Below are 21781 nucleotides of genomic sequence, written 5' to 3' on the forward strand. Positions count from 1 at the left end.
TAATGTATGTGGCTGAATGCAACAAAATGTTCACAGCAATGTTCCAACATTTAGATTAAAGCTTTCTCAGAAAATTAAATGCTGTTAACTCAACTATTAATATCACTGATTTAAAAAAGAATAATAATAAGGAAATATTAGCCACTCCAGTGCTTGTGATAAGTGTGTCAGAGGGCCTCGGGCTCCGGGGCTCAAACCCGACTTTGGCTGACAGTCTGTGAGGAGTTAGGCGTGTTCTCCCTGTGTCTCACTCTCGGAATGTCCCCCAGTTTCCTTCCACAGTCCAGAACACATGTCGTTAAGTGTGAAATGGTCCACTGGTGCAGAAAAGGAATACAGCTGAGTTTGGAAGAGATGGTCTGCTTTGTATAAGCATTGCTTTACTGCAGGAGCTGAAACTAAACTCATGCTCATCTCCTGGGGTGCTGCCCCCAATAAGACTAAATATCTGCCCTGTGCCTTGTTATTTCTGTCAGTGATCACAGGCTGTCACAGAAGCCCTGTAGTAGGACGGAGTGGGAGGGTGGAGGACGGTGTCACATTGCCGTCTCTGCTCTGACTGGTGGAGCTGCTGGAGGCTCCACCCCTGCGCCGTGGGCCCCTCCTTCTAGCCCCTCTCCCTCTGCAGTGTTGGTGCGTGGCTTTCTGAGCGTGCTCGCAGCAGCAGGTGGAGATGACATCATCTGCACTGCAGCAGACTGCAGCACTGTCTGAACAAAGACATGTCAAAATGCTGCTGCTAAGTGCTGCTGCCATGCTGTCTGTCCATTTACTCTTTCGCTTTCTCTGGTTCCTGTTCTCGCTCTCTCTGATTTACACTCACTCTCTCCCTCTGTGTCTCTCTCCTTTTGCTTCTCGTTCACTTGGTTATTCTCTCTCTCTCTCTCTCTCTCTCTCTCTCTCTCTCTCTCTCTCTCTCTCTCTCTCACCTCATAGCATAAGCCCTAACTTAGAACAGCTCCATCTCTCTGACCTACCAGTCTCCTCTCCAACTTCATGGAGTGCACTGAATCCTTTGCTGCATTCAGACACACACACACATTAATACACACAGTCACAAAGAACTCTGTGGGGCTACTGATGATGGATGCCATCATTTTACCCAAGTAATAACAGCCACCACCCAGTGGTGCTGGATTCTCCTTTGCTGTGAATGGAAGTGGAGCAGCAGCGGTGGACCCAGTCGAAGCGAGACTTTAGAGAGTTGCTGGACGCAGTGGAGTTGACTCTTTGCCTTTCCCTGCTGTGGATTTAAAGCTCGTGCTCAGAATAGCAATCTCTCTCCTATCACTGGAGTGATTCAGAGCTTAACATAAGTGATTGCTGCCATTTCCCAGTCAGCCATCCACTGTCCTGTTGAACAGTGACAGCTGACATGACCTCTAAAGGGTGAATCACCAAACTGACGCTCCAGGTAACCCATCACACACTGACCCTTCGACACTGAAACTGTACGGTGTCAAAGGTTAAATACCTGCCGAACAACAGCATGGCCCTGTTTGTTTATGTCAATGTTAACACCTAATATTTTCAGTTTAAAGCCCAAAAAATGCAGGCAGTGGTGCTGCTGGTAGTGGCAGAGCTCCATGGTCCTGGGGTTGTGGGTTCAAACCCCTGCCTCGGGTCACTGGCTGTGTTTCTGTGTGGGTTTCCTCCTGTCTGGAATTGTCCAGTGTCAATGTCTGCTGGCTGTATCTATTCATGCTTTAAAACAGCATCACATTGTGACCAACATTTCTGACCCTTCCACAACTTTATTGGAGACGCACCAAATCCACTGCAGTGGAGCACGCCACATCATGATCCAAGACCTCAGATTCTACTCAACATCAAGGAATAATTCCATGATTTGGGATTTCTGGCATAGCAGCATAACAACGACTATCCGAGAGTACGTGTGTTATCTGTGGTGTTAGACAGTGTCGCTCTCTCTCTCTCTCTCTCTCTCTCTCTCTCTCTCTCTCTCTCTCTCTCTTTCTCTCTCTCTCTCTCTCTCTCTCGTCCCCTCTTCCCCTCATTCCTGCGTTTTGCATCGGTCCCGCTCTCCCCGTTCATTCATAGGCTGATGCTAATGCTGCGACGAGCGACACGCAGCATCGCTCCTGTCGCCTAGTTACTGCTCAGCAGCAGGTTGCCACAGAAACAGGCTCCTGGCAGCAGCACCTCAGCGAGAGATGCTCAGGCAGGCTTTGCAGCGGTGCTGCAGTGTGCACTCGCTCCATGTGTTTCTCTCACACGCACCTGCCCCACACTGGCCTTCTGTTACCCCATGGAGGTGCAAATGTAGTGATGCACTGCATCAATTTTGGAATATAAGAACTGGGGCTGAATCAACCGTTAAGAATTTTCTCTGTCATGCAACAGTACTGCGTTAGTGCTCAGGTGTTGGGGTAATAATTCATTAAACTGACATGATGTCACATGCTTGATGTTTAAAACCTCACTTTATACTTTATTAACACAGTTCTTAACACACTCATAACACAATATAATAGACTACTACACTAGGGTGACCGTATTTTGGTTTTCAAAAAAAGAGGACACTTCAGGCAGGTGGGAAGCATGGGCTTAGGGGAGGGGGGTAAAATGCATAAATAACCGTGCGATTGTTTTGTTGAATGTCAGTACATAAACAGATACTTTTTAACAAGCCATATTCATTTCCATTAGTTTACGATCATGAAAACCTGTAATACCTGTTTATCTGTTCATACCAAACTACAAAACCAGCACTGTACTGAAATGACATTCAAGTGTCTCATTTACAGCAGAAAACTCTCATCATGACAGGAGCTAACTTTATAGTTTAGCTGTGATGTAGTGTAGCATTACTAAAACCAAGCACCACATTTTGTCAACCACATGAAATATATACCAGACAAAGGAATAGAGCATTGCTGAGACCTAGACCCAGCCTCTATCCTCACTCTCTGGGGTTTATATTCCAGGAATCTCACCTGTTTTCTTGTAAAGTTAAAGTTAAACAAAAAGTCAGTAACGGTCAGATGTGTTCGTGTATTCCTGTCGTTATAGGGACAGACGAAATTACTTTCAGTTTATGCATATTGCAGAAAACAAAAGGCTCGTGGGTCACGGAAACACAATGGCACATGAAGGAGAGATTTTGATAAAGGACCTTAAAAACTTTCAAGGCTCTAGTAAAGCACTGTAATGTTGAGCGGAGCTCAGCTGAAACCAGCGATTGTTTTTTAAGCCGTATGTGATGTAGACACTTGAAGGCGTGCGAAGAAAATGTGTCCAAATCTACTCTCAGCTCTATGACCCCTAGAACACTTGAACCCTCATGCCCTTTTTGCTTACTTATAACATCTACAACATAAATGTATGTCATCAAGCATCATCAAAGTGCACACTTCAAGGAAGGGTTTAGGGCTTAGGGCAAGAATGGATACAGGGGAAAGCCTGCAGACAGCAACATCCCTGACATTATTAGCAATTTAGAAATCGCAATTTTAGGTCCCAAATATGAGGACAAGTCTAGTGAAAAAAGGACGTATGTTCACACTCACTTTAACTCCATAACTCTTCATTCATACTGCTCTTTGTTTATACTCTGCTCTTTGTTTATACACTTCTCTTTGTTTATACACTGCTCTTTGTTTATACTCTGCTCTTTGTTTATACACTTCTCTTTGTTTATACACTGCTCTTTGTTTATATTCTGCTCTTTGTTTATACACTGCTCTTTGTTTATACTCTGCTCTTTGTTTATACACTGCTCTTTGTTTATACACTGCTCTTTGTTTATATACTTTGCTCTTTGTTTATACTCTGCTCTTTGTTTATACACTGCTCTTTGTTTATATACTTTGCTCTTTGTTTATACTCTGCTCTTTGTTGGCCAGAGCAGGGTGGCTCCTCTTTTGAGTCTTGGTTCCTCTCAAGGTTTCTTCTTCTAATTTGGAGGGAGTTTTCTTGCCACTGTGACCTCAGCAAGTTCAGTTCGGGCTAAGACATGGAATCGTTTAAAGCTGCTTTGTGCCTACACCAGCTTTAAACAAGTGCTTTAGAAATAAAATTTGAATGCCCAGAAAATGTGACCTCCATTTGAAGAACTACGTTGATTTTAAAAATTATTAAAATAAATGTAGACTCTGACTGGTCCAAGAGACTTTTGTGATTCAAGATCTTGATTAAAGATTATATATTATATATAATTACCTTCCAAACAGATGTAACTGACCAAAACACTTAGAGGTTTGAGATTTTGACCTAGTTACAAATTGCATTCGCATCCAGAGCTAAGCAGCCTGTCACCCTGGACACAGTGGCATCTCTAACTACTGAGTGGACCAAAGCCAACCAAGATCAATGTGCTGTTTGTGAAAATATTCAATGTGTCATTATCGTGATTCAGTAATTTCTCAGGTTTACATTTTTAAATTCACTGATTACACAAATGTGAATGCAGGAAACATCTCCATTCTTGGTCTGGACCTCCCAGTACTCATTAAATGGTAGTTGAAATGGCACGTTGAATGGTAGTTGAACAGAAACTGTTTAAATTGTATTGTTTCAGATTTTGTACTCTGAGTAAGCAGCTGAAGACAACCACTACACGACTCACTGACCCACAACACTGCAATCTTATCACTGTGTTTGTGATAATTCTCATATATTCAGAACATGTTTAGGAGATGGGGCAAGAAAAAAGCATTACCACATCACAGATCTGTTCACTAGAATCCAGTTTATTTTGTTAATCAGTTTGTAAATATTCTGAACAGTAGAACAGCTTTTTGACGACTGACAATGAGGATAATGACTGAATAGAATCAACTGTCCAAACCATGGTTTGGAAGGAATGATAAAAACCGAATGTGAGCCAAACCCTTGAGCAGAATGCTTTCATAACTGTGGGTGAGCCAGTAAATCCACCATGCTGTTTTACTGGAGCTGTGTAAGCCAGAGCTCAGCTTTGAGTTTGACTTTGGAAAGGCAGTTGGTGCCTTTGTTTGAGGAGAGCTGAATGGTGAAATTGTAGTCAACTCTTCTGGATTTTAGATTGCTGTTAACATCTTTTGTACCACACAATGGCTTAGATTTTGCATATTACAATTGTTTGGTTGCTGTAGAAGCAGCAATGAAATATTTTCAAAATATCCCTGATTCCATGTGGTGTTATGAATTACAGAAGCAGGTTTTAATGCAGTGCCATCTGAGGGATCAAAAGTGACCTCTTTTTATTTGCATTTTATCTACTGTTCCAAACCTTTTGAAACTGTGTTTGCATTAGAGTGTCACAGTCTGTCTCTAATCATTTTCTTGATTAATCACATTATTTTATATTACATTTTGTTTTTTCTAGAGTGGCTGCGATATCAGACACTGATTGTCTGTTTTCAAAGCACAGCACTAATGCATTCATTCATTCATTCATTCATTATCTGTAAGCGCTTATTCAATTCAGGGTCGCGGGGGTCCAGAGCCTACCTGGAATCATTGAGCGCAAGGCAGGAATACACCCTGGAGGGGGCGCCAGTCCTTCAGAGGGCAACACAGACACACACACACATTCACTCACACCTACGGACACTTTTGAGTCGCCAATCCACCTGCAACGTGTGTTTTTGGACTGTGGGAGGAAACTGGAGCACCCGGAGGAAACCCATGCGGACACTGGGAGAACACACCGACTCCTCACAGACAGTCACCCGGAGCGGGAATCGAACCCACAACCTCCAGGCCCCTGGTGCTGTGTGACTGCGACACTACCTGCTGCGCCACCGTGCCGCCAGCACTAATACAAACATATGAAAAAAAAATATTTATATTATTTATTTTATATACAGTTCCTCCCCCTGTGCTGGACAGAGTCTTTCGACAGGATGAAGCACAGAAACCCACCACCTCTTTGTGTCAGGGGAGTAAAGGATCCCACCGTGTTGCATAGGGATGTATGTGTAGGCACTATTTGGGATGCAGTCAGGGCAGGGCCGAGCGAACGGGTGCTTTGAAAATTGTTACTTGCAACCCATGGATAGTGAGGAGGATATGTAGTTATTCATTATGATTGTGGCTGTGTTGCAGATAACCAGTTCAGAATGTCCATCCTGGAGCGTCTGGAGCAGATGGAGCGGAGGATGGCAGAGATGGCCGGTCAGCAGCACCAGCAGCAGAGCAATGGAGCAGCTGGAGGCGCTGGAGCAGGGGCAGTGGGAGGAGGTGCAGGAGCCGGGGGAGGTGGAAATGGAGGGAATGGCAGTAACAGCCAGTCTCAGGTACTGTCAGATACAGGAGATGCCCTCAACTGACCTTAACTGATCATGATCCTAATATGTAATAAATGTGAGAATTAAATCACTGTAAATACATGCAGATAGGTAGTCGAGCTAGTCTCTATTCAAACCAGAACACTCTTTTGCCCACAGTGTGTGTCAGCGCAGGGCCAAGCGAACAGTTCCTTTGAAAGTCGCGTGGTGGTGGTGTGTGAGAAGATGATGAACCGTGCCTGCTGGGCCAAATCCAAACATCTGATCCACTCCAAGACCTTCCGGGGAATGACCCTGCTGCACCTGGCTGCAGGACAGGGCTATGCCACTCTCATCAAGACTCTCATCAAGTGGCGGTAAGTCTACAGGAGGACAGCTTGTGGTCCACTATTCAACACAGCCCTGTGCTGGGGAGCTCCAACCTGGAGGAATAGGGCAGCCTTGACCTTAAGCGAAGGAGCATCTTGCTACCTGTGGAACCCAAACCAATTAGTACAAACAGGGTGGCCTTGCCGTGTGTTTTATGGTGGTTTGTGAACTGGGTCTGGACTGCATTGCAGACGTACTATCTACAAACTGTGCAAATTGGGTTCACCTGCCAAGTCCGCTGAGTTGATTGCTGTCTCTTGAGACTGCGGTTTCGGGTCTGAGGCATTCCCTCACTTAAGGCCAAGGCCGGACTTCGTCCAAGTTGAAGTTTCTCTCTTCAGAGGTGTCCCTTTCACGTTTCACAGTTCCCCCATGTGATAGTTTCATAGTGATCCCCTTTGACAGTATCAAAAGACATGCAAAGTCCTATCTCATTTGGATTGTTGCATTTTCTGCACTGATCCAAGTAACTCCAAATATAGGCCACTAACTCCACATATAAGATGTCCACTTGTGCTAATAATAATATTTCTTCAATGCTCTGTAACAAACTAAATCATATTATTATAATGATTGCTTTTCTAGCACTAAACATGCAGACAGCATTGATCTGGAGCTTGAGGTGGACCCCCTCAATGTAGACCACTTCTCTTGTACACCTTTGGTAAGCATTTGATCAGATCTGTTCATACAAAAGGCATCTATCTCTTGCTCAATTTACATTGTTGTCAAACATATTTCATGTTAAACATCTTGCATTTCCGTTCCTCTGCTCTGTGTCTCTCTCTGTAGATGTGGGCCTGTGCTCTGGGTCACCTTGAAGCGGCTGTGGTTTTGTATAAATGGGACCGAAGAGCACTGGCCATCCCGGACTCCCTGGGGCGCTTGCCCCTGTCCATCGCTCGCTCCCGCGGCCACACTAAGCTGGCCGAGTGTCTGGAGCAGCTCCAGAGAGAAGAGCAGCAGCAGCAACAGCCACCATCCTCCCGCATGGCCTTCTCCCCCAACCCTGACCCACCCACCTCGGACAGCTGGATGGTCTCCTGGACTAGCGACAGCATGGTGACCCCCAGTGGGCAGAAGAGTGGAGCAATCACCACCACGAGCACTAACCCCAGCAACCTCACCCTTGGTGAGAGCACTTTTATTTTCCGGTTGGAAAGACGGAAATCTAATTTAGAAATGAAGTGTACATCATGTCTTTAAATGGTCACATTCTTGCTTTTCTTGATGTGTATTCTAGCATCTGTATGATACATTATTATTATTTAAATATGAACAATGTATGAAATTTAAACAGAAAATCTTGCATAAAAGTAGCGTTTACTATGTAATGTAATAATACGTAGTGTATCACTGCCTAGATTGGCAGAACCCATAAGTTTTCAGTCATCAATTTTCAGCATACATTATATTAATTAATTATTGATTAATAGGCTACTAAATACATATGTGATCTGTCCTACCAATAAAAGTATCTGGGCTCCATATTCCTTAGCATGCTGCTGGAGGAAGAATATACATTTCAAACAGCATTATCATTATCTGTAACCCTTATCCAGTTCAGGGTCGCGGTGGGTCCAGAGCCTACCTGGAATCATTGGGCGCAAGGCGGGAATACACCCTGGAGGGGGCGCCAGTCCTTCACAGGGCAACACACACACACACACACATTCACTCACACCTACGGACACTTTTGAGTCGCCAATCCACCTACAAACATGTGTTTTTGGACTGTGGGAGGAAACCGGAGCACCCGGAGGAAACCCACACAGACACGGGGAGAACACACCACACTCCTCACAGACAGTCACCCGGAGGAGACCCACGTGGACACGTGGAGAACACACCAACTCCTCACAGACAGTCACCCGGAGGAGACCCACGCGGACACGTGGAGAACACACCAACTCCTCACAGACAGTCACCCGGAGGAGACCCACACGGACACGTGGAGAACACACCACACTCCTCACAGACAGTCACACGGAGTGGGAATCGAACCCACAACCTACAGGCCCCTGGAGCTGTTGCACCACCGTGCCGCCCATTTCAAACAGCATGCATTGCTTAAAAAAAAAGTAATACCTGGTTGCTGTAGTTTTTAAAAGCACCTCACATTGTCAAAATATACGATTAGAAAGGGGTTTCCATCTTAAAACCAAAAAATCTAATGTTCAAGGCTACTATGGCAACACTGTAAAGACAAGTCGACATGTTTACATCAGAAATAACAAGGGAACAACTTTTCATTTTGGCCGCGGTGTCCCTCTAACAGCTCAAGCCAAGTGTGTGATGATTAATTTGTGCAGTTTGCATGACTCTGAAATGGTGCCTTTAAGCTCCTATTATTTCTTAGCCTTGTAGCTCAAGAGCAAAACTTAGTGAAGCAAACTTCAGACCCCAAACACAAACTCTGGGGTAAGGGAAATTATGCAGATGACATTTTTGGCAGAAACATCTCTTTAATGTCTTGCTGCATCACTCGTTTTCACTTGAGTGAGCAGCACTTGTTGCAGAATCTAATTTCAACAGCCTATTTCCTGGGATTAGCTCTAACAGCACCTCAGAGATAGTGTAAATGTAATTGAAAGCACGATGATCCACTCCTAACAGTCTATTTCTTGTGTCTGCGTGTCTTCCTTTTTTGTGTCAAGACTTGAGACGACCAAGGTCAGAGCCGTCCAGCTACTACATCAGCGAGTGTCAGCGAGATCTCCCCGCGGCGAAAAAACACAAGCCCAACCCAGAAGTGGCTCAGAAAAGGCCGGATAAATCCATGTCAGTGCCCCTGAGCCTAGAGCACCAGCAGCTCTCTAGACTCACGGCCAGCGCCACAGCCCTTCCTGCTGACCACACCAGCCCTGACCACAGCCCTGAGACTAGCAGCATCTCACAAGCTAAACTGAACTCCTTCCGGGCAGGGGGGCATAAGTGGGCCTCACGGGAGATGTACAGGAAGGTACCTGGAGGAGGTGGTGGAAGCAGCATAGGGAAGGAGAAGCTGGCTGGTCGGCTGCGTCAGCGGGCGGAGCCTCTCAGCATGCTGACCATGACAGACAGAGAAATGGTAGACACTGAGCTGCTCTCTTACAAGGAGGATTTGGAGAACCAGGACTGCCTCTCACACATGGAGGACTTGCAGGTGAGAACCCAGATGGCGGCCTCTTCAGCGGGTTTGTGGTAAAATCACCATAATGTAGTTCCACCGTGCCAAGGTGCATTTGAAAACAAGCAATGACATCGCTCGAAAGATCCATGAGTTTATAATTAATTGCAATTTCAATACACAGCTGGGCTGCCAAGCAAATTAGTTTGTTAACAGTGGATTATGGATGCCAGATATCTTTAACACACACCACAGAATTGCCCTTCTTTTTCCAGCTGAAATATCTTGGACACAGTGCTACATTTTTAAGGCCCTAATTTACCTTCTTGTAATTTTGGAAACAGCTCTACATTCCCAATGCATCACAATGCTCTTGTTCAGCTCATCCAACATGGCATCTTCACTGGCCTTCACCTTTCAGTACCCTTTGTGTCCACAAAGATGAAAACGATCCAGAGCAGACCTTAGAAATAAAGCATCAAAATAAGAAAATCAAAAATAGATGGAGTGGCCATCCGTCCTATTAATGTGTGTAAGGCGGCATTAGAGTACAGTCTGTCTGGCCCCTGCTCACTGGCCCGGACCTGCATCACCACATAATAAACTCCAGCGATTGATCTGCCCTCAGGGCCAAGAGCTCCTCCAACTCCATTCATCTCTGTCACTCTGAGCCGAGAGAGAGAGGAGGAGGGAATAGGGCAGTGCGGAGTAAACACAATGGTGCCACTAATGAAAGATTGATGCTGGAGTGTTTGTTAATATGTGTATGCGTTCGCCTGCAAGTCCTAGACACAACACATACAGGCAATCACACACATACAAACGCAAACACAGCAAACACACTTAGACTTCCCTTTAAATCTTCAGCTGCATGTGCAGTTAGAGCTCTGTGTTTTAACCGTGTGTGTGTTTGCCACTGGCAGGCGAACATGATGAGCTTGGCCGAGCATATCATCGAGGCCACTCCAGAGCACATAAAGAGGGAGAACTTTGCAGAGGTGGAGTCGGTGCCTCTGGACAGCAGTGGTTTGAGCAGCACCATGAGCTGGCTGGCCACTTACCTCGGAGATGTGGAGCAGCTCCCCAGCATCATTCATCTAAGGTGAGAAGCACTGGTCAGAAACATTCATTCATTCATTATCTGTAAGCGCTTATCCAGTTCAGGGTCACGGTGGGTCCAGAGCCTACCTGGAATCATTGGGCGCAAGGCGGGAATACACCCTGGAGGGGTCCTTCACGGGTCAACACAGACACACACACACACATTCACTCACACACACGGATACTTTTGAGTCGCCAATCCACCTACCAACTGTGGGAGGAAACCAGAGCACCCGGAGGAAACACACGCGGACACAGGGAGAACACACCAACTCCTCACAGACAGTCACCGGGAGCGGGAATCGACCTCCAGGTCCCTGGAGCTGTGTGACTACAACACTACCTGCTGCGCCACCGTGCCGCCCTGGTCAGGCTGTCCGTAAATGGCTGTCTACTACTTGTTCCATACTTTACTCACTATATTGCACTAATATAGTGAACTGAATTCAAGAGGATCGTGAATGATTTTTGACAATACCTCATGCCGGCTTTTACCTAACATCACCATGTACGTATTATGGATATCCACTATCCAGTGTGGAACATCATTCATATATTATTTATTGCAGTGCATTGTGGGATTGCTAAAAATTGTGCACCATGCAAGTTTTCAGACACCATTACAATATGGCAGAATTGTACGCCAAAATACTCCACTATGTAGAGAATAGGGCACAGTTCTTGAGACTTCCTTCACAGTGTCTCTTAACAGAATTGGCACTTAGTGTTCTCCTCCAAGCATGTGAAGCTGTCCAGTAGTTTTGAGAGAGTAGGAAGAAATGAGTTCTTGCTTTGTGTCCAGTGACTCTGGACCCACCGCGACCCTGAACTGGATAAGCGGTTACTGAAAATGAATGAATGAATGAATGAATGAATAAATCTTACAATTAAAAGAGATTGGAGATTGTTTTTTTTTCAAATACTATTCATTTCTACATTAGGAAAACAACGAACTTTCATTCATTCATTATCTGTAAGCGCTTATCCAGTTCAGGGTCGCTGTGGGTCCAGAGCCTACCTGGAATCATTGGGCACAAGGCGGGAATACACCCTGGAGGGGGCGCCAGTACAATGAACTTGAATCTGGGTTTTTCTGTTGGCTCGGAGTTCCACCCTCACTTCTAGCTCAGTATACACTGTAAAATGCAGCATGAAAGGCTTCACTACCAATTGCCAGAAGAAAAAAAAACAATGAAGAGTGTCTCGAGAACAATCTTAAGAACATAATTAAGACTGTCACAGAAAATATGTGAACTTCTTAGGTGTGGCTTCCCAGACAGGGATTAAGCCTGGTCCTACACAGCATTTTGTGATTTTCCATTGAAAATCTTAGTGTAGCTTTAGCTGTGTATTTAGCCACTGTATGTGCCTCTTACATTGTACCATGGGTGTTATCAGTCAAGCACAGTTTGAAGATTTACCCAAGAAAACAAACACGGAGGCCATTTTATTGTGTGAACAATTTAAGGACCAATAGGAAGCCTCCAATAAGAAAGATTGCCTCCAATAAGGTTTTATGCTTGTGTACTTAAGCCAGTAATATTTAATGTATAGCTTTATTCAAGTATTGTTCCAGTTGATGACCTTAGGCTATCATTCTTCTATCACTAAGACAATTAGAAGAGTACATATTTACACAGCAGATATGACGGACTGTGCACAGATGGACTATGGCTGACTTAGAAAACACCAACTCCTCTCTGTTTTTGTGTCATTTGTAGGTCCCTGTACAGTGAACCCCTTACCACCAAGCCCAGCATGAGCCCGGGAGGTTCGCCACTACGTGACGGACCCTTTGAGAAGACCACCCTGCCATCGCCAGCTGACTGGAGCGAGTTCCTGAGTGCCTCCAACAGCAAGGTGGAGCGAGAGCTGTCCCAGCTGACCCTATCTGACCCAGAGCAGAGGGAGCTGTACGAGGCGGCCCGGCTGGTGCAGAATGCCTTCCGGAAGTACAAGGTACAAGGAATAGTGTAGCGGGAAACTCTGCCGCACATAGCAGACAATGGTTTGGTCAGTGAGAGTGCTTAGGAATGACTCCTAACACTCCATTAGTCCACCACAATAACATGATGAGAGCGTCCGTCTAAGAGTACAAGGTACAGGTCAGAACGTGTGCACTAGAATATATACAAAGTCCTTACTTGTTTTTGGTGGGACAATTTAGCGCAAGGAGCTGTGTGGGCAGGTGAGGTTATGGAGGGCAGTTGCGGAGCACCCTGGGGAGAATCAATTCCGTCCTCCACATCCTCTATCCTCCTTTCCTCCACACGCCCTTTGCTGTTTATTAAGTTTTATTTTTACCTAAACAAACTCAGAGACAGCAGTGGGTCCCAAAGGCTTCAGCATGGAAAGGTGGCTACAGCATGCATGGCTTACAGGAGTGAATGCATTGATCTCTTTCTTTCTTTCTGTCTTTCTTTCTTTCTCACTTTCTTTCTCTCCCTCTACCCCCCATGGCTGTGTGTAATGATTTTTCACTGCTCTTGTGGATTCCTGGCACACAGAGGCATCTGCCCCCTGAGATCTGGCAGATGAAGCAGAGCTGTGGGGGGCTTCATGTCCACTACACCTGCTTTTCACTCACTCACTCACTTACTCACTCACTCACGGTCTCTCTCTCTCTCACACACACACTCTCTCTCTCCATATATAGGTCTAATAGGTCTCCTTTTTTCTGTCAATCCCTCTTTATCCTCCTACCTTTATTCCTGTCTCTTTTCACTCTCTCGTCTTTGTTCTCTTCTCTTACACGATTCCTCCTTGCTCATCATTTCTTTCACTCACTCAGACTCCTTCCAGCCTCCTGCTCACGTCCTCTTTCCCTGGTTCCCTCTGGTCAGTGTAGGATAAGGTCTTTGGTGTCCTCTCTAATCTCTCTTCTCTCTGTTCTCCTGCAGGGACGCCCGCTGCGTGAGCAGCAGGAAGTAGCTGCTGCTGTTATTCAGCGCTGTTACAGGAAATATAAACAGGTAGGTGCTCTAAGTGACAGCTCTCAGACAAACCCTGACACAGTGTCACTGCTGACTGTCAGGAAAAACCAGACAAGCCCCAGGGATACACTGGGGAGATGCTGTAAGAATATCTAGAGATTATCCAACACATTTCTAGATCCAGTCATTTTATTTGACGAAAGTACCTCATTATTTTGGCCGATCATTGGACTTCTTCAAGACATAATGTTTGAAATAGGCAAAAGTATCGTATCTGCCAGTGAAGCTAATTTGTCTCTAAAGAAATCACTTAAAAACAAATGATCCAGAACAAGGTTCAAGAAAATACTGTTGTATACGTTCTTAAATTGCCCACAAGGGCTCCACTTCCACTTCCTGTCACAGGATGTGGATGGTATGGAGGTGGGCGCAAATGCAATAACACAGATTTTTAATGAAAACAAAAGAAAACTAAAAAAAAAGCTAACTATACATAACTGACTGCAAAATGAAACTTGCAAACAAGGAAAACAGAGAGACAACATAAACAACTACAGTGATCCCTCGTTTTTCACGGGGGATGCGTTCCAAGACCACACGCGAAAAACGAATTTCCGCAAAGTACAGGAAAGATATTTTTTTATGTATTTAACGAGTACTTGGACTTTTAAAACCCTCCCTGTTACTGGAGGGTAGGTGGGTCCAGAGCCTACCTGGAATCATTGGGCGTAAGGCGGGAATACACCCTGGAGGGGGCGCCAGTCCTTCACAGGGCAACACACACACTCACACATTCACTCACACCTACAGACACTTTTGAGTTGCCAATCCACCTACCAACGTGTGTTTTTGGACTGTGGGAGGAAACCGGACCACCCGGAGGAAACCCATGCGGACACAGGGAGAACACACCAACTCCTCACAGACAATCACCCGGAGCGGGAACCGAACCCACAACCTCCAGGCCCCTGGAGCTGTGTGACTGTGACACTACCTGCTGCGCCACTGTGCCACTAGTCTAATACATGTAAATAATAAAAAAAATACTTTTAATTTACACATCTTTCATGGTTTTCCTAGATTTTCCCTCAATATCCGCGATATAGCAGCCTTAAGCCCCCTTGAAAAATCCCGCGAAGTAGCGAATCCGCGAAAGATGAACCGCGAAGTAGTGAGGGATTACTGTAATCCAATAAATAGTAGAACTACAAATAGAATCAATCTACGACTATAAAGGGACAAATAAAACAGGACTAAGTTGGGACAGGGAATATTACTAATAAACACTCTAATAACTAACCTGGAATAACAAGAGATAACAGAACTAGCAAGATGAGACGACACGAGACGAGACGAGACATTCACAGAGACCAACAAGAACAAGATAAGAAATGTACACCAAAGACAGCACTGAAACAGGGGGCTTATATACAGGAACACAGAGTAACACCTGGGAATGATAACGAGGGGGCAGGACCACAGAGGACACAGGTGGAGACACTGAGACCAAGGTGGGGTTAGGTGGAGACCAGGACCAAAACATGGCAGACAAAGAGACAAATACAAAGCAGGAACACAAGAAACAGGGCAAGAGTGTGACACTTCCATCCATCCTACATTCTGAGTTAACATAACACGCTCAAGTCATTCTCTATCTAATCTCAGACCAATCTTCTCTTCTTTTCCAAGCTAACATGGATAGCCTTGAAGGTAACTCACAACAACAAAACACTAAACAAAATCCAAAGAGGTGTACTGTCATCATTGTTTACGTTCCCCTAATACCTACACAAGTCCAAATGCCACAATATTCAGTGTTCCTCTCACCAAAGTGTTTGAAAAAGAATCATGATGAGTTCTGAGCTTTCAGGGTGCTTTTAAACATTAACTGTACCCTCTCTGAACTGTGGTAAAATCTGTATTGATATTCTGAAGCAATGTATTTAAGTCGAACTCTTTTAGTAGAGTCTTAATCTAAATATAGCTACTACTCCTAGACCTGCGTGCTCCTGTCTTCTCTGTGTGTAAACTTCACCTTCCTCTGTGGCAGTATGCACTTTATAAGAAGATGACGCAGGCCGCCATCCTTATCCAGAGTAAGTTCCGCAGTTATCACGAGCAGAAGAAGTTCCAGCAGAGTCGGCGGGCGGCCGTGCTGATCCAGCAATACTACCGCAGCTACAGGGAGGTCCGTCAGCTCCGCCCCCTTAGATGCAGCCCCACCTCCGCCCTGGTGCAGCACAAACTCAGGTACCACTCACTGCTGCAGAACATTGCACTCCTACACACAACTCAGAACATTAAACACATACACACAGTTTGAACTTTTATTATCCTTAGCACTCCCAGTTAGTGACAGTCATCAGTTTACCTGTTTCTCATTTACAGCAGGGGTGGGATCTGGGCTTTGAGCTGTAACAACGTGAAGGAGGTGTTTGATTATGGTATTAAATTGATAAGCAGTTGTTCCACAACTGAAGCTGGAATATAAAGGTGTTTATTGTCTGAGCTATGAGCAGTGCACTGCAATTTTCATTTGTGTTTGATGCTAACTACCTCTCTGAACCTTTTACTTTTACCACTTGAGTGATTCTAGTTTAAATATCATACACAACTTCTCTGAAGTGTTAAATTTAAGTAGAAAGGACTGTTTCCTCTAACATTTATTTACTGCATACCACTCTACACATGTATTTGTTTGAGCTCCAAGTTAATTCATTAAGACGTTTTAACTTGTGATTAATCACAGAATGTTATTGTGATTAACTCGATTACATTTTCTTAATTTGATACCACTTATATTTATATATTCATTCATTCATTTATTCATTATCTGTAACCGCTTATCCAGTTCAGGGTCGTGGTGGGTCCAGAGCCTACCTGGAATCATTGGGCGCAAGGCAGGAATACACCCTGGAGGGGGCGCCAGTCCTTCACAGGGCCACACACACACACATATTTGAGTCGCCAATCCACCTACCAATGTGTGTTTTTGGACTGTGGGAGGAAACCAGAGCACCCGGAGGAAACCCACGCGGACACAGAGAGAACACAATACACTCCTCACAGACAGTCACCCAGAGCGGGACTGTGTGTGTGTGTGTGTGTGTGTGTACAATTAGACAGAAGGCTTTTTAAAAATAGATACATGTAAATCTTCCATGCATTTTGGGAGTACCATTTTCTCAATGTTTTCAATATTATTTTTTAACTTCATGTGTGTTCGTGTTTTACATTTCGATTCTTTTGGCTTTGGCCTTCAGTATGGAAGTGAATAATATCACGTCTGGGATTTTACACTGAATTACATCAGGGTTTGTTTCTATAGTCAATTCATACAGCTTTAAACAAACTTTGGTCAAACTGCTTCCAGCTACAGCCAACTGAAAGCAACCTAAAATTTCCTAAAGGCAAATGTAAATAAACACATAGTTTGACTTTAAATGACTTTATTTGATTGATGTGTTTATTAATATTTACACACACACTACCCTGGTCCTATAGCTTAGGCCTACTTAAAGCCTCCCACCCTCAGCATCCTAAACAGGAAACTAGCCTGTGTCCTTTTTTAAATACCAAAATATGGCCACCATATTTTAATAAATAACTTAAGGCAGGGCTGTCTCTTACTTTTTACATTGCACTGTAACTACGTCCTTAATTATTTAAGAAGATGTTACAAGTACTGAGTGTTGCTGTTTGATTATGTTTCAGAAGCAGTTTGCTCACTAAGAGACAGGACCAGGCCGCGCGGAAGATCATGCGGTTCCTCCGCCGCTGTCGCCACAGGTATCTCCCTCTCGCACTGCCCCCTACTGGCAGCAGCTTGCCCTCTGTACATCACACACACACAAACACAGTTGCTCTTATCTACACTATCCTATGTGTCGGCAGCAGCAAGCACAGCTGAGAAGCCACCTGAATCACTGGCACAACACCATGACTAAATAAACTAGTGAACTAATTGCATGCTTTTGTCTGTTACACTCCATGTTTTAATCTCCGCAACATCGTCACAGAGGTGGAGTGTAGGGAAACAACGGTAATGTTATGTTAATGGAACACTGCAGAGCTTTTTTTTTTTAAACCCTAATCTCTATCTGCAGAGCAGTATCATGTGGTCAGTTATCACAGACAATCATTTTGCTGTGTCCCTGTACTTAGGGAAGTGGAAAAGCCACTGACGTTCACAGTAAATATGAATAGGCAAGTTCACTTGTAGCTGTTTTTAGTTGTATTCATTTACGTTTATCCCAGTAAACAAGGAACGTCCCTGGACGTTCAAAATAGGTCTAAAAGTAGTCTGTCCGTCAAGGATATATTTTAAACGTCAATGGACGTCCAACATCCATCTTAATAAGTTAGTTAAGTGGTGACCAATCGATAACGTCAGTGGACGTCCAAAATACGTTTTATACAAGTAATTTATTTCGGGACCAATTATTAACGTCGATGGACGTCCAAAATACGTCTAATAGTCGTCTTTTCAATGTCTGTGTTTGGACGTCTTTTCAACTTTCATTTTCAACCTTGAGAGAACATTGATTAGACGGCAGTCATTACGTTATTTCAACGTTGAATCAACGGCTAAATGTTTACTGGGATTTGGCTGAAGCGCTGAAGTCCAGTGCAACTTACAATTTAAACTGTTGTAATTAGGCTAACATAGCATTAGACGGCTAACCCAAAGAATTTTATTGGTATAGCATGGTGTTATGCTCAAGTGGGGAAGATCTAGTCTGCCATGTGAAGGGCAGTGGCGTTACACACAACACTGTGCCAACCACTAGTATTTTTTCAGAGAAGTCCTTGTCTGTGCTAATTGAGAGAATGCTACAAATACAGCAGATAGAGATTTAGAAGAGTCTTTTTATGGAGGTGTTGAGTATGAGTTGGAACCACCCCCCACCCCCACTCCTCCTCACTTTATCCCATTCCATTTGGCTCCTTCCCTTGCCCCCTCTCTCTCTCTCATAATGCGTACTGTGTGCTAATAGCTATCTGCTATTGTTTTGCTGTTAATGCGAAGCCCCTTGATGGACCATAGACTGTTCAAGCGGGTGAGTGCAGCCTCAGCAACCCAGTCTGTTTCTCTTTCTCTCTTTCTCTCTCTCTCTCTCTCTCTCTCTCTCTCTCTCTCTCTCTATCTCTTACACACACACACACACACACACGCACACACACACACCCTTCTTTTCTTTCTCTGGTCATACATCTGACACTTTCTTCTCTCCATTCTCCCTTTATATATATATATCTCCCTTTCCCTATCTTGCTCCCTCTCTCCCTCTCTCTCTCTCTCCCTTTCTCTCCCCTCAATCACTCTTGCTTGATGCCTGCTTGCATGACAGCTGCTGACTGGAACGCAGATGGACTGAAAGACTTGAGATGAGAACAAGTGTGGCAACATGCCGTAAACTAACCCCAGTGACATCACTACACTAAACAAGCAACCCCTTCTTCCCCTTTGGAAATGACTGCCTCCTTTTGTTGTGTTGTTATGGGAACTGACGTATGGAAAATAGGGCTGTCACTATTGATTGTGTTAGTAATCAAGTGATCTCAAAGAAATGAAGGAATTAAATAAGGTCTTAATAGAACAGCCATAAACCAAGCTGGTTCTTGAAAGATATCACAGATAACGACAGATTTCAGTCCATCGTTTGTCAGCCGTAGTGGCCGTTACAAAAGACTGAAAACCTTTATTCAACAGAAAGTTACACAGAAGCAACAAAGTACAATTTTTTATTTTTATTTTTATTTTTTCTTACTTCATTTTTCCAACAGTTTCAAATCGTTTCAGTCCAGAAGTGTTTTTATCGTAGTATAACGTTCTCCTGTCGCTCAAAACCGAACATTTTAAGCACAATCTCATGGCGACAAAAATATTTAATGAATAAATAAAGAGTGTTGTCTTCTGCAAAATGCTTTTTCTTTTCTAAAAACCACAATAGAAATATGTCAAATATGCATCATTTTTAATGGATAACGACAACTTATCGCTGCTGTTTTATTTAGAAAATAATTTTTAATCACTGATTTTAAATTGAATAACCAAGTGTAATCAATTAATTGTGACAGCCCTAACGAAGGGTGAGGTTGTACAGTGTTACCTGTGTTGCATGTTGGGAGGTGACCTAAGGCCTTGCTCTCTGACCTACAGGCATGCTGGAGATGGTGTTCGGTTACTGAGCGTTGTGCTGAATGAACAGCTAGACGTGTTTGCTGGTTTACTATTTGATTCTCAGTGACTCAGGAAAAGAGTGTGTTATAACACTAAGCACTGGTCGGAACAGAAGATTAGGACAAATCATCTGGCCACTGCCGAGATCAACAGAGTGTTCCTCAGACCTAGTTAATAATGTACTTCATTTGAGGTGTTTGTATGAACTGAGAGAAACTGTCCTCCACAGAGTGCTGTCAAACTGAGCAGGAAAGCGCTATCCTTCTGTGAATAAAGGGAGGAAAAGAGGACTTTGATGTTTTCTGTTTGAATCTATGAAGCCAATGAAATGTGCTGAAAACTATTTTAAGCTGTTGTTCCTATATATCACAAAGAATGACACGTTGCAAGGTGTTGTTTTAAGAAATGTTATAAAAAATGGAACAAGCTCAAAGCATGTTTGAATTAAAGAGCTTGATTTGCATATTTTGTTACAGCTTAGTGTGACCCATCACTGCCATCTGCGTGACAGACTAGGGTTTAGTGCCCAGCTCAGACAGGAACACGATTGTACACCAATATGAGTCATTGGGCAAGACTTCAAAGACTACATTAGTGTAACATTGACGTTGTAATACATTGTCTTTATTATATTATTTTATCTTTATTATATAATACAACACTATTTTCATAAAATGGGACTGTATAATAACTGTAGTAACTGTGTAATTAAAGCTGAACAATTTGGGGGAAATTTCCAATTGCAGTTTTTTTACACTAGTGCTGCAATTGTGATCTAAATTGTAATTACTTTCTATACATTTAAGTACTGGGGTGGCACGGTGGTGCAGCAGGTTAGTGTCGCAGTCACACAGCTCCAGGGACCTGGAGGTTGTGGGTTCGATTCCCGCTCCGGGTGACTGTCTGTGAAGGGTTGGTGTGTTCTCCCCGTGTCTGCGTGGGTTTCCTCCAGGTGCTCCGGTTTCCTCCCACAGTCCAAAAACACACGTTGGTAAGTGGATTGGCGCCTCAAAAATGTCCGTGTCTGTGTTGTCCTGTGAAGGACTGGCGCCCCCTCCAGGGTGTAATCCTGCCTTGCGCCCAATGATTCCAGGTAGGCTCTGGACCCCCGCGACCCTGAATTGGATAAGCGCTTACAGATAATGAATGAAAAATGAATGAATGAACATTTAAGTACTGGCCTGGTTTTATAACAAAGAAGATTTTGTTTTAAGTCAGAATCAGATCAGATGGTCATTTATTTGTGGCTGATGTCAAGAACACAGTAGTGTTTGATTGGGTTTATACAAGGTAAATATCCCCATTTAACTCTTAAGGCATTGTCCTTGATAATGTAGTCTAGGATTAATCCGCTTTTACCATTAAACATTCAAATTGCGATTTCATTGTAAAATGATTCATTTTCCAGCTCTGTTCACAATCAAATATTTGCAGTTATTTCCCAGGATTCACAGGATTCGCAAAAAAGGTTTATGTCTGGAGATCCATCAGTTCCATTCACAGCCTTAATTAATACAATACGTTAACTTCTGTACTGAGGATTTTGCACCAAAACGAAATGCATATTCAGAATTATTTTTTATACACTGTAGTAGATGCTTGGGAATGGCATCATTTATACAGTCTATAAGAGAAAAGTGTACTTGATTCACATGCTGTAATGCCGTGCATCGTCCGCATTGAAAAAAAATATAACAGTATTTTGTATGAAAAAACACCTATTTTACCAGGATATGCAGAGTACTGTTGTGTTGAATGCAGTCTCCCACTGTTGTTGTTGTTGTTGTTGTTGTTGTTGTTGTTGTATAATGTCCTTAGTCCACTATTCATGTTAACCCTGTGTGTGTATGTT

At 43.8% G+C, this 21781-nt stretch overlaps 1 protein-coding gene across 5 annotated transcripts in view; it reads left to right on the forward strand.

The window, feature by feature from the left end:
- camta1a (calmodulin binding transcription activator 1a) overlaps positions 1-21781 on the forward strand; it is a 509355-nt gene that overhangs the window by 482884 nt on the left and 4690 nt on the right. For 2 of the 5 annotated variants that reach the window (XM_066670607.1, XM_066670610.1), the window contains 12 exons: positions 6052-6242; positions 6393-6589; positions 7188-7266; positions 7395-7734; positions 9260-9747; positions 10635-10813; positions 12534-12771; positions 13713-13784; positions 15435-15455; positions 15796-15995; positions 17460-17534; positions 18775-18805. In XM_066670607.1, the coding sequence (XP_066526704.1) occupies positions 6052-6242; positions 6393-6589; positions 7188-7266; positions 7395-7734; positions 9260-9747; positions 10635-10813; positions 12534-12771; positions 13713-13784; positions 15435-15455; positions 15796-15995; positions 17460-17534; positions 18775-18805 (2111 nt within the window). Of the gene's footprint in view, positions 1-6051; positions 6243-6392; positions 6590-7187; positions 7267-7394; positions 7735-9259; positions 9748-10634; positions 10814-12533; positions 12772-13712; positions 13785-15434; positions 15456-15795; positions 15996-17459; positions 17535-18774; positions 18829-21781 lie in introns of all 5 variants that reach the window. The other 3 variants (XM_066670611.1, XM_066670608.1, XM_066670609.1) reach the window with 3 other exon arrangements.

This window comes from Hoplias malabaricus, chromosome 5 (genome assembly GCF_029633855.1).
Source record: "Hoplias malabaricus isolate fHopMal1 chromosome 5, fHopMal1.hap1, whole genome shotgun sequence".
Classification (NCBI taxonomy): Eukaryota; Metazoa; Chordata; class Actinopteri; order Characiformes; family Erythrinidae; genus Hoplias; species Hoplias malabaricus.